The sequence below is a fragment of the Macrosteles quadrilineatus genome, unplaced genomic scaffold (genome assembly GCF_028750875.1).
Source record: "Macrosteles quadrilineatus isolate MER2022 unplaced genomic scaffold, UCM_ALF_1.0 Scaffold_2__2_contigs__length_208266976, whole genome shotgun sequence".
Classification (NCBI taxonomy): domain Eukaryota; kingdom Metazoa; phylum Arthropoda; class Insecta; order Hemiptera; family Cicadellidae; genus Macrosteles; species Macrosteles quadrilineatus.
Window position 1 is genome coordinate 37441300 of NW_026542595.1, and position 14410 is coordinate 37455709.

Genomic DNA, 14410 nt, shown 5'->3' on the forward strand with positions numbered 1-14410 from the left:
GTGGTCTTTGGTGAGAAGTTTGAGTACCCAACAAAAAAACCAAATAAACCTCAGTCATTTAGCAATGAATATCAGCTTTCTATACTTTAATACTTTTTGATGAAATGGCGACCATACAAAGTAGGTATTTTAAGCCAAGTATGAATGGAGATGAGTGTAGGATGAGTGGCGCGATCTTGTAGTCTTGTTAGTGACTAAGGCCGACATATTCCTTAGACACAGCTGTTAATTAATAGCCCATACAGCTAATGGCAACTAAGAGACCTACAGTTTATAGTGGAATCCGAACCACATTTTCGCCTTGGTATATACATATTGGTCTAACTATCAGGATAGTACTGCGGATAGTCGTAGTACTCACTCGTGCGGACGTTACTCCACACCAGAGAGTATCGCCATAGACTAAGCAACACAAGGGGGTATGTTTTATCTATGGTATCGCATCCACAGTGCATGCCTGTAAATATCCACAATTCGTGACCTCCTAGTAGCTGGGAGATTAAAAAAAATATAATAAATCCCAGCACCTGATCCCGTGCTGGGAGATAAAAACTCGCAACGGGAGATTTAATGGATTCCAATTCTTAAAAACACAAAGCGAAGCGTACGCCTACATGTCAGTTACAGAGCTGGAAGTTCAGAAGTTGTATTTCATTTTGTTTACAAAGAAGGTTAATATATGGTCAGGAGACTTGTGTGGCGTACGAAGGAACAATGAATTTTAGTTTGATTTAAACGCATAAAGAGGCATTACTAAAAAAACCCTTTAGGTACCGGTAACTTCAAAATTTATGGTTCTTGCCTAATGACCACATGCATGGTTCTTGCTTTAAGTTTAAACTTTTGACCATCTTTGATAACATTAAACATAAATTAGAGTTTTGTTAGTGGTTTTTCTAATAATTTTAATAATTCAAGTAGGCCCTAACAATTTGTTTCTATGATAAAAGGTTAGGCTATTGTTTATAGCCTACTGGATACTTGCAAAGGCAAATGTACATCTATATAGCCTATAATACGCCTACACAAAATTTGTCCACAGAACTCTACTGCCATTTCATATACAATTTTGACCATTGGTTCACGTATTTTTGGAAAGAGTATGTCGTGTAGGTGTGCAAACTGTTCCTAAATTTTTGCAAAGCCACTGTGGTCATAAGAAATGTTGCATCAAAAGTCGTGTCTCAACGCGGACTAATGGAATTGACATACTGCATTCCAGGCATAACTACAGGAAACCTAATGTCAGCGGCTGGACTCAAATGAAAAAAAAAAAAACTCGCAAACTCTTTTGCAATACATGTCCGCTCGGTCTATTCTCAACATTTAAACATAACCTCCGGGGAGGCTATCTACTGTATTAGACCAAATTTCATTAATAGTGGAGGTTTACATTAAAAACACATTAGAGCTGGGAATATAGGCCTAAATTGGTCATGTTATCTCTAATCTTTCATCATACAATAAAATTGGTTTGATTTTTGATGCAATTTAACAATCCCAATTAATGCATATGGTCTGATAAAGACTGTAAGACTCAACCTGGCGAGGAATTGATATATTTGTATAAAAAAGTAGTAAGTGTCAACCTCAGTCACATTAGAAATACATGCGAACCTGCATTGGCGATTATCTAGGTAACCCTTTATTAAATCCTTAAAAGGGTGGTTTACTAATTTGTTAGTTATTGTAAATTCTCTCAATAAATTCAATAAAAATTAAGTTTAAGATTTTCAGTGTCATATTAACAAACAACTTTATTTCACCGTCATTTAACCCCCAAACCATAAATTCATTCCCACGAATGTGCGACTACGTGCATAAACTTTGACAAATTTCATCACAATCAGAGCGTTATTATGCTCATGTTATTGCAATGGCTAAAGTTTTGGGCATCGGGGACCCTAAAATTAAAATATAGAATTCACAAGCTAAGCTACCGTACTTTTATGTTAGGTTACTTGACATTTTCTTTAGCCTACTCTGCAACCAAAACCTCGTTGAAACAAAGTTGGCAATCTTCGAGGACCATTTCTTTAAGAAAGGCAGTTTTTATGTATGGATCCATACTTCACTTCTACCTCACCGCTAACTGGCATCATTTGTAAACAGATTGACACAATTTATAGCTCTGTAGCTACCATGTATGCTTCGCTGTGTTAAAATAATTGTTTAAACCATTGCATCTCCTGCCAGGTGCGAGATAAGGTTAATAATAGGGTTTTTTATATAAGAAACGCCAAACTTACCTAAGTTAAACAAGTTTCTAGGCTACTGTAAGTCCTGCTACAAAAAGTTCAAGCTTAATGTAAGTTTATTGAACATAGCCTTAAATGTTTTAGTGGCTTAGTTACCTAAGTTAGGCTAGTTTTCAAGCGTTCGACTAAAACCTGACTGAAGTAAGTTAAATTCTTAATTTCAAAGAGGCTAGGCTACAAATATATTTAAATAAAGTAACTAACACAACTTTTACAGAGCAACTGAAGTAGGCCTAGCTTAAGTTAGTAGTCAAGCGTTCGACAAAAACATTAAATCAATTTAACTTAACTTAAGCTACGGTTAACTCATTTGTCAACTTGAGAGTGATGTTTTGGGGTCATTATGGATATCAATTATGTTTATTAACAGAATAACCCACTCATTCACTATTTATGGCCTTTTAGGATACTTAAGTTACTTAATTGTTCCTTGTCTAAAAATGCCACCAGTGTCGAAATTGAAAAAAGGGCACAGACTCTATTAAGTTATTTGACAGTTCTAATTGATAAGGCCTACCGACTGGTGTCTACAGTCGTATACCGGTATATGCTAACTTAACTTAATCCCATTTAAAATGCGCTCTGTCTCCAAATTAAGTTTAATCTGTTCGACCAACCTAAGTTACAACTCCCTCATTTGAACAGAAGTGGGCCGTAAAAATGTTGGGGGTTTAGCCCTAACTTAACTTAATATTTCTTAGGGACTTAAGTTAAAATAGGTTAAAAGTATGCCCCTCAATTTAAAAACATAATGCTATGGCCTAACTTATATAAAAATTAATTTGTTGCCTAATTTAACTATGCCCCTATGCTAGAGCATAGCCCAGTCTAGGCCTCTAAGTTAGAGGCCTAGCTTAACGTACCTTCTACATTAGATTTTATGTAGCTAACTTATGTATTTTAAAATTGACAAGACCTATTGTATTTTGTAGTTACTTAACGGTCAATAAAATGTCTTATTTTGTACTGAATCTATGTTTGAGAGTGGATAGGTACCTAACCTAGGCCTTTATTGGTACAGTAGTAGTAAGTTACCTTGATCTGAAAAAATGATGGTCCAGTACAACTGACACTGACAACTGGGTTTCTTATTAGGATTAGTCAAAGCGTCAAAGCTAATAAAATCTAAAGAGTGATATCTGAGAATAGATGTTTACAACATTAGTTTTTACATTACCTATTTTTAATGCAATGAATGAACTTAACCCTAAACCCTAGTAGTAGCCAAAAGCCAACTTAATTACGGTTTCAATCATAGAGTAAGTTGAAGAATTTAGAGAGGTAAACTTAATGTAACGCATGATAAAAAAAGTTTTTAATAAAATAAAAGCTTAAATCAAGGCAAATAAATAAATAAATTTACTAAAAGAACACAACAAACAATTTTGAAGTTTTTCACTGCTGACGACGGACCGGACGGACGGCTGATTTCGCTAGTCAAATGAACAACTAACCGAGTAAAAAAACGTGTATCAAATAACTAACTTTATTGAGTTAAGTTAAATCGAAAGCATTCACGAAATTTATTGGAATATAGTTTATTAAGAACTACACAAAAAAATAAATCCGTGGTACAAGAATCAGATTTTTTAATGCTGTAATAAAAGAGCCTTTTATTAACATATTTTTAGCATGGAATTTTTATAGGCTGACAGTGAGGACTTCACTTCGTTTCGTCCAATTATTTTGATGGGGTGCATTCAATATAGGCTCGCCCATGTAACCCTTATTTTTGGTTTTATCTAAGACTTCAAATTTGACTAAAGTTGGTGAAATATTTGTGCTAATTAGTGTAATGCAATTGCTAATAATTTTAATATTTCTTTCTACTTGTAATCTTTAGTACATCCAAAAAATGTCTATTTACTCTTTTGTTTGTCCTTAAGACGCTAGACACGAGCCCTTGATTGTTTTTCACATTACTTCAGGCTAGACCTAGGGGTTGTGGCATTATCACTTAGAAAAAATACATTGGTGGTTTGGTGGGATTTGAACCCGGGACCGAAGTCACGTGCTCTAACCACTACACCAGCTCGCTCCCACAATTAATTCTTGGGGCTAACGAACATTTTGATGTTGTGTTAACTAAATTAATCGTATTCTGTTTTGTATTTATTTTCGTTTGGCGTACTAAGTGTATTGTGAAATATGATTACTGTTACAGTTTTTACAGTGGAACTTGCTGAATATTTGTAATACTATACAGGGTGTCACAAAAAAGTGTGATGGGCTATACAGGACCTAATTCTACATGCAAAATAAGTCAAAAATGAAGAATAATTTTTTTTGGATTTCGGCTTAGTTTAGCCGTAATACGCCATTTTGTTTTTTGGGGAAAATATTTATTATTTCAAAATTCCTTTGAGATATTTTTACGAAACTTGGCAAAATTGTTTACACTATAGTAAGTAACATTTATAAAAAAATATATTATTTTAACTTTCCAAATTTCAAAATGGCGGCCGTTTGAATTTTTCAATGACAAATTTCATAAAAACCGGTACCTAAATCAAAATTTTGTAAGACACAAAAGTTTTAGTATTTATTATGACAAATCCAACAAAATAAAAATGAATAAAATCGGTTCATAAATAAAGAAGCTGTGTTTATTTTAGTAATTTAGACTGAAATTATTAATATTAAAATGTATTAAATCTAATGTAATAGTTTATGTAACGTATTAAGTAATTTCAGTCTAAATGACTAAAATAAATACAGCTTCTTTATTTATGAACCGATTTTATTCATTTTTGTTTTGTTGGATTTGTCATAATAAATACTAAAACTTTTGTGTCTTACAAAATTTTGATTTAGGTGCCGGTTTTCATGAAATTCGGCATTAAAAAATTCAAACGGCCGCCATTTTGAAATTTGGAAAGTTAAAATAATATTTTTTTTTATAAATGTTACTTACTATAGTGTAAACAATTTTGCCAAGTTTCGTAAAAATATCTCAAAGGAATTTTGAAATAATAAATATTTTTCCCAAAAAACAAAATGGCGTATTACGGCTAAACTAAGCCGAAATCCAAAAGAATTTATTCTTCATTTTTGACTTATTTTGCATGTAGAATTAGGTCCTGTATAGCCCATCACACTTTTTTGTGACACCCTGTATATTCTCTTAAAAGTAAAACAATTTTTTTTAAAGCCACGAGTTACGTTAACAAGTAATTTTAGATAGACCGTTGTTAAAATTCAGGGTACAACTTACAAACCTTAAAGAGTGCTCGCTCGCATTGAAATACTGCTGGAAAGTGAAACCATGCGTAGTGCACTATCTGCAGTGGTAGAGGTCGCCGACCGTCAGATCTGCGATAGCCGCTGATATGGACATTGCCACCTCGCTATACAGTCACAGTACACGCAGCTTTCGCCTCCCTGTATCCACGTATATCATACTGAATACAATGCAACTAGGTGTATACGCATAAGGGCGACCGTGCAACACTAAGCCGCTTTATCTGAAGTGTCATCGTACGTGGCTTTGACTGTGGCACAGGGTAAGAAATTCAAAATGAACAGCATCGATTACAAAAATCGAGTTTAATAACAATCGATGCAGAGGTAGTAAAAAAGTCGTGATAACCTGTTGATAAAAAATAAATTATGATATTGAAATTTTGTAATCTCATCTTAACTAACTAATTTTAAATGTTTTGAATTTGGTGAGTATCTCACATTACTCAGAGACTCGCATAAAAAATACTGGACCATATCAAGTGAAACTTTACAGAAATATGACCAATATTACTACCCCTAAAAAATATACCACCATTTTATTTTGAAACTCTCTTACGCACTACTAACTTCCAAAACTGCTATGTTATTTATAATTTACACATTTAAATTGTAATTTCAAACGGTTAATAATTTCATGCAACAAGGTATAAAGAACCCCATTGCGCTACTATACTCTTCCTGGTGCAATGCACGGTCATAGCAGATAGTCATCATATTTTATCAATGTTGACATGATAATAAACATTTTGAGCATTTTAAGCTGGATCTCTACAAGTGTTTTGAGGTTTTTAAATGTTTATTTAATATTAAGTATAGTTAAACGTTAAACGTGTTAAGTATTTAAGTAGTTTTAGTTTTAATTTATGAAAGAGACTAGTAAAACGATGAACTATATCATTGACTATATACCATAACTTTATGGTTCACCACATTCACCACATAATCTGACAATCTAAAACATAGTCAGGCATTGTGTGAATACCAAATCAAATAACAAATAATATTTTCCAATTTCCAACGTCTTTCAAGCGACAATCGAATTAGAAACCGACAACTAAACGGCACTTCTCAATGGTAAAGAATGCTCGAGAAAGTTAATTCCCTACTGAGGTTAGTTTCTAACCACTACTAAACTACTCACTGCGCATGAAATAGTTCAAAAGAGCAACTTTTTAACGAGAGAACAGAAGAGAAAATGTGGTTCGGTCAGACAGTTATGGCTCTATTAATAGTTGCCATAGAACACCTTGTTACAGTAAAACAACGCCAATTTCTGCGCGGTGATTGCGTGGGTGATTTGTAACAGACATGCGCGGTGGATTAGTGCGTCGTCGTAGTGTTGTATAAGAGAATGCTTCACTGCGCCAATGATAAATGATTGATGTAATCACAGGATTGTAGAAATACTCTAAGAACAAGAATTCATATTATTCATGATATTTGTTTGGCGCAACATTTTCCACTCTTAGAAGCACTGATACTCAATAATCAATAATCAGTTTTGAAAATAATCATAAATATGTACAGCAGAAAATAATTATCTATGAACATGTGGAATTTAAATACAAGCAAAGATTTCTTAATAATTTAATTAGCTTTTTAAAAATACTCAGGACAATTACATTACTTCTCAAACGTAAAAGTATTATTTTCGGAAAACAACGACACAGTGCATCTGGTGTAAAATACACCTTGTGATCTTAAATGTTTTCTCTCCTAAGAGTCCTAAGGAAATCCAATCACATTCAAACATTTATTACTTAGTTAATGTTGACCTGTAGCAAGCCTAATTCATAAAAGTAGTTTTTTTTTATCATTCATGAGAATAGGAAATTAACGAGTATAATATGCGTATGCCTCTACCTCAACAGAAACGCGTTGGTTGTTTTCACTGAAGATGTACTATAGCCCAATCATAACATGATTTTCATGCGTCTTTCAGAGATCCAGACTCAATACTGAATGTCTGTCATAGACAAGTTGAGCACTATATTGCTTGTAACCATTACGGACATAGTAACATAATAAAACCCATCCCGATAGATTAATTAGTTTATATTATTTTGTCATTGCTTCTTAATAATGCACAAAAGACTAAAAACTATAAGTTTGGTTCTGTACATAGGAGGCTCTATCTTTTAAGACCCACTATACTTAAAACATGTATTTGGTAATGTAATAAAGAAAGCTGAAGTATTCCATCAGTGATTTGTACCTTCATCACTGTCGAGCCGCGGGCAAAAGACACCTAAAACTCATCAGTTTCATAATGGATGGTGTGAAGTAGCAAGTATTGAGGAATCCATTAAAAACCAAGAATGGTAATCGACAGAGTAAGCACAAATACTAATTAAGGCACTTTCTTGTTTGACAAATGGAACCCAATGATTGATCTTGGTCTTTAAAATACGCCTCAACATACAACTGGATATTTGCTAGCCCCTGGAGGAAAAATGCATTTTGAATCTTTCAATGCTACTGAAAAAATTCGAGGAGTCATCGTCCACTTGAAAGTATTGTATTCCGGACTAAATCGCAATCTCCTGTATAAATATCACAACGATAATTTGACCGTAACAGCTGTAATAGCGTGGTGTGGCGGACCGGGCGTCAATTCATCATCTACTCGTGTATTTCCAAGTGAAGACCGGTCATTTTCCACTCGGAAGCTGTCGGACTAATCACCAATACTTTACAACCCCGACCTACCTACAGGTGTACACTGTACAGTCTACAGTCTACAGTCTACAGCAAGCGAGACGCTGATGCGCCTGGTTTGCATCAGGAAGAACGACGCGTTAGGAAAAATATTACCTGAAAGCAAAAAAATACGTGAAAAAACACTTATATAATAATATATTTACACTTATACTGTTTACTCACAAGACGGTAAATACATATAAAAGATGGTTGTTAGTGGTCAATTTCGATTGGACAATCAAGACATCATCAGACCCAATAGGCAAATACATGTATTTACCGCCTTGTGAGTAAACAGTATAGGTGTAAATATATTATTATAAGTGTTATTTGTCGTATTTTTGTGCTTTCGGGTAATTTAATAACACGTACGATGCTGATAAAGAAGTTTTTTAAAAAATATTATGCAAAATACGAAATAAGGTGTATCATAAATGAATGATGATTTATTCGATGAAAATATACTAAGCTGTATGTGTGTGGTAGACACGCTTGCTTGAAGCAAAGGGTTGTCATTGGTCCTAGATGAAAATACTTTATTAAAAAAACAGTCAAACCTATGTGTTACTTGTATTACTGTTGGAACGATCCGTTGCAGTATAGATCAACCATAGTTATTCCGTGGAGTTGATAATGGAGATGAATGTTCTCTAGATTAGAATATTTATTTTTTAAAGATCCATCATGGTTGAGTGTGTAGAACGTTTCAAACAAATAACACGGAAAATAACGATTGCAAACGAAATACAACATTCAACAGTAACCAACCATACTCTAACTGTACCCGAGATACGCCGAAGGTAGATAAGTTGAGATGGATTTTATATAGCTAAAAATTCTGACCTAGAGATGTGATCCAATGTCACACTACGAAACATCTGTAATTTTCACTACTGAAGATGATCTTAGCATTGATACTAGAGACATAAGTTTGTTTTGTTATTTCTTGTAATCTTGAGGTCAATCTATTAAAAGTTAAAAAATACGTATCCATATAAAATTCTCCGTTCTTCCGTATAAAATGTAGTCTGCAATATAAGACTACACATGTGTAATCTTATATTGCACAATTAAAACTTTTAATGTTCACTAGAATATGCATAGAGAGAATATACGGCTAAACTAAAGACAGCTCGAATTCATCTATAAGCATCACTTAGGTTAAGGTTATCATTGCTGTTCGATTAGACAATCATATACATTGTGCTCGCGGTTGAACGAAATGCATTGTTATTATATTAGGATTGGTTCGATGTGACCAGGGTCAGACGGAGGAGCCTCATCAATGTGGAGCAAAGGTTAAGTATGGTGTACCACAAGGCTCTGTTCTGGGGTCTATTCTTATACCAACATTAATATAACGGCTCATTCAAGGATATGCAAATATTATCCCCACGATCTTTAATAAACGATATTGTTCAACCTCTTGCATTTGCAATGTGGTTGAACATAAATATCAATGACAAAGATTTTTAAAATTGTTGTTTAAACAGCTATTTTACTAATCGGTTTATTAAAGAGCAGGTGTGCATGTCAGGAGAATGCTACTTTATACAATTGTCAAAATACATACACACGATGCAAAGGAATTCCGCGTACTTTAACTGCAACATATCATACGATACACCAGTAGTATAATTACAAACTGTCGATGTTTGGTAAGACGCTTAGCCAAGATGTTTTATGGCTAAGTATGTACATTGTACATATTACAATATGTACAATGTAAGATATTGTACGCAGCCATCACTTGATTACAATCATAGGCAAATTCGTCCACTTGAGATGGCCTCTTTTTAAAATTCTTGGAAGATTCACAACTTTTATGTGGGTACTTTATACTATATTACAATTTAAATAAATAGTCTTATGCATATTTCGATGAGTATGACTGACTCGACGCATACATTGCCTTTATTAGGCTATTGCTTGGGACTGTTGAAAGTATTTTGTACGTTGTGATTGTTTATGTTTTACACTAAATAGAAAACCAGTGATTTAGCATAAATAAAATTAATACAATTGGTTTTTCTAATGTCTTTTTTTGTTTCGGAAATAATTAAAATAATTCCATGCCTTATTGTCCGTAACAATCTTCCTGCCAGCAAATAAATTGTGACTGTGCAGCCAGCATTGCTACTGTATTATGGTTCACATACAGGGTATAATAAATTGTTATAGCGTCACCATAAACAAATATCGCTACATACCTGTGGTGGAGCTGTACTCGCCGATGTATCTCTTCGTCAGGTAACGGACAGTCACAGCTGAAACACAAAGTAAGAGTTAGTAATATAATTGTAATAACAACCTTTTTCAGAGAATGATTGGTTTAAGTGGAACTAAACATTTTGTATATTATAAGCAAAACATAAAATAATTTTAATTTGAAGTGTATGGTTGATGATTGCAATAAAAAAGTGGATTAGGAGGTATTACAACATATTTATTCTTAGCCGATTATATAAGATTGTTATATCGTAATGAAGACACATTATTAGTCATTTCAATCATCTTTCAAGGGATGTTAGTGGCATGTGGTTCATGTATCCATTAAACTAAAAGATTGTAAAACACCCACACGATTGAAATGGCTGTTACTGAAAAATTATCATCATTCAGGGACTAGTCAAATCTCAACTTTGTCATAAATTAATAATTTGTAATTATTCACGAAACCATGTAGTTTGATTATTGGTTAATAATCAATTTTAACTACCCTACACATTCAGACTCGTGTCTTTAGCTTGGTCGAGAATGAGAACCAAAATTTTCTGTCATTTTGTTTTCAGTATGCCTATCTGTACGGGTTGCAATGAGGATAACATATTTAAAACCTACTTTATATAAATGGATACCGTTTGGATACAAATATGGTTCAAGAAAATAATTATTTTTGTTAAGTTTTTTACTTTGGCCACTGTCTACAGGATTATTAGGCATTTGTAATTTATTTTTAAGAAAATACTGCAAATATTTTAAAATACGTGTTGAGTTTATAGGAAAGCCAGTTAATGGAAAAACACATGATATGAAGAAAACTATGCTGTTTAATCAAATGTATAAAATACAAAAAAGGGTAAATTTTGCTTATATTATGAGCTTTACGATACACCTATAAGATGTCTTGAAAACGAATCAAAACCTAAATGTGTAAATAAAGGCCAGCAACATCTCGTAGTGGGAGTGATATGAGAGCGTATGTTACACTACTGATCACAGTGTTGTCGGCTCAGCACCAAGCAGCAGGTGCGAGATGCAGCGTTTACAGACAGTGAAAGTGATCTTCAACTTCCTCGGCAACCGGTCAACGGAGTCGCGGTCAAAAAACTGTATTTATTGGACAAGTCCAATGTTAATAGGTTTCTTGCTGAGTCAGTCGCCGGCTGAGAAAAACACGGGTCCAGTGCGGCTGTAACTAATGTTGACATAAGACAATAATTTTGTCGTTAATTTTATACACAGTAGTTTAATGCGCCTTACTGGTTCGTGGTGTTTCTAAAATTATATCACGAAGAATTTATATATTTATAAGATACACTTTACAAAATATATAAATACATTACCTTATTAATATCGTGCACATTGGGTTGATATTTAGGTTAATCAGTATTTTATTGTCACTAACTCATTGGCACCGCCGTATAATGCAAATTAAAATGTTTGTATTATATTAAATGAATTTGATAAAACAAACAATGAAGAAACATGACAATTAATTTTCGATAATCTTCATAAATCAACCTCAAACATGGATGTTCCTTACGTGTGTTTTGTAAATGCAATTACATTGTATTCTTCCGGATAAAGACTTTTCCTTTGTCTTTTCCAGTATTTTTAAAATAGTTGTTACTTAGTGTTTAGACATTTGAATGTTTCTACGGCTTAAAGAAAAATACTTCTCTTCCTCTATACCAGAAATAAACTAGCATAATAATATCAACAAAATCAAATTAATAAAATAGACTAAAAACTTTTGATTATATTCAGATATTATATACAATCAAAATTGAATACTACTACAGGAAACAAACAACTAATCTGTGATCCAAAATGTCTAAAACATTTACTTTTAATTTAAACTACTAATTATTTTGTGTAATAACAATGGTCAATTTAATACTGCAGCCATTATAATTTTCGTGAGTATAAATACGTGTTCAATGTAACTTCTATGGAACTTTAAGTAACCTATTTAATTACCTTTCACAGAAAAAAAACTACATCAGTTTGGAACTAGGTTAATGTGTCTCAAAAGGATAAGATTGACGATTTCTGTTTTTTACGAGGTTAGAAAGTGATTGATTAAGCATCTACCGGAGACGTAAAATAGCCATTAAAAGTGCAGGATGCCACAAATGAGTTTCATCATGTTCGAAAAAGGTTAGGGTTTCAACGAAACTACCATGAAATATCAATAGATTTATTGGAATTACAATCAAAACTAACTAAAACTAACGACTCTTTTTAAAGATAAATTTATGTTCTTCTTTGTTATTTTAAGAGTAATTTTCTAACATGGTTTGGTATGATTTTAATAAAAAAAAAAACCGCTTTAAATACAAATGAAACGTTAATATTAAAATGTTAAAAACATAACAAAACATTTTTCACAATTGAATCTAAGTATGTTAATTGGTCATCACCATTAATAGTCATCAAGAACAGATGGAATCATTAAATTATATTACAGGCAGACATATGTACAGTTGGACTTAACTTAATTTTAAGCAGCCCGGGTTTTGAAAGTAATTAATATGTAAATATTTACATGGATGATTTATGAAAATTTAAATATCAACCAAATAGATGTTCATTAAGTGATTTATCAGGTTACAAATAGGGAGTCTGGTGACTACCAATTAAGTCACAGGCCTATAAACACATATACGTTTTCCTTCTTGAGAACTAATTTGGTTAGAATTTTGAAAATAAAAAACCAAAGAAAAAAACTTTCAGAAATATTTTACAGATTTATGTCGCAGAATATGCCATAAGGCCATTCAGTTATCCTGATACGCAATTTGACATACTTGTATTTGATTAAAAACGGCAAAATTGTATTCAGATTGACTTTAATAAGCCCTTCAAGTAATTTAGCTGTGCCTAATCCAAGACGACGTGACGCGGTGACACTTATCCTGTAAGCGACATTGAGCAATACCAAAGTGACACATGAAGGCCGCAACAGCTGGTCCTGGCAGATACCGGACATTATCACACTTGTAGCAATCAACGCCACTCGTCACTCGTCACTCGACACTCACACATTAGAGTGAGGCGATGAAATGATTGATGGCTCTGACTGTAATGGGCCTGCCATTTGATAAATGATTACTGTCTCAAACAGTGTCGCAACTACAACAGGTAGCTTCGCAGACGCGGGAAATATTATCTGTTCACACGAAAAAACTAAGTTATTAAAGACTTTTGCATAGTACAATGAAAGAGGTCCACAAAGCTAGAGGGTATTGAAGCAGGTAAGATACGTGAGAGTTGTTAAATGTCTATGTTATTGACCTGTGTGCTAAGTCTTATAACTCGTTGATGGTTACCACTTGATGATATGATACATATTGGCATAATGCATACATTGGCGAAGATAAATAAACAAATAAACCGTATTTTTATATCTAAACACGCTTGAACTATTAAGACGAGAAATTAGGGATGACAAACACAGCACATTGACTATTTAACATTCAGTGTACAGGGACAATTGTGTTCTATCTTGCTAATACACCAAAATTACTCTTGTAGTTCTACATTATACACGTCTTACAAAATACACGCAAGTCCTAAATTTGCACTCATATACCTAACTTGAAAGCATGAACTCAACTAATGCTGTTATACTCTGAGCTCAACCACACCCTTATAACAACCATGTTCTTACCAACTTAAACGGAGTATGTTTTATCTATGGTTGCAGGAACATTTACCCTAAAAACAGGATGAAGGAAACTGCTCACACGAGATAGCTCTACAAGAACAGAGGCGCGATCTCGCACTAGACACGAATACCTTCCACAACACACCTGAAGTCACGTGTAACTAAATTGCTGCGACATTGAATCCTTGGCAGCTCTATTTATAATACCAATAAGACACTTTATCTTGTATGCCTCTAAAACCAGAACTAACCATTCTTCTAGATTTATGAGGCAGATGTTCATGCAGCACGCGCAATAGACAACAATTTAGAGCTT

General features: G+C 33.5%; 1 protein-coding gene across 1 annotated transcript in view; it reads right to left on the minus strand.

Annotated features, from left to right (window-relative positions):
- The window catches only part of LOC128987096 (ras-related and estrogen-regulated growth inhibitor-like), a 155452-nt gene that overhangs the window by 108620 nt on the left and 32422 nt on the right, over window positions 1-14410 (minus strand). Inside the window, exon 3 of the mRNA XM_054407794.1 lies at window positions 10412-10468. Within this exon, the coding sequence (XP_054263769.1) occupies window positions 10412-10468 (57 nt within the window). The remainder of the gene's footprint in view (window positions 1-10411; window positions 10469-14410) is intronic.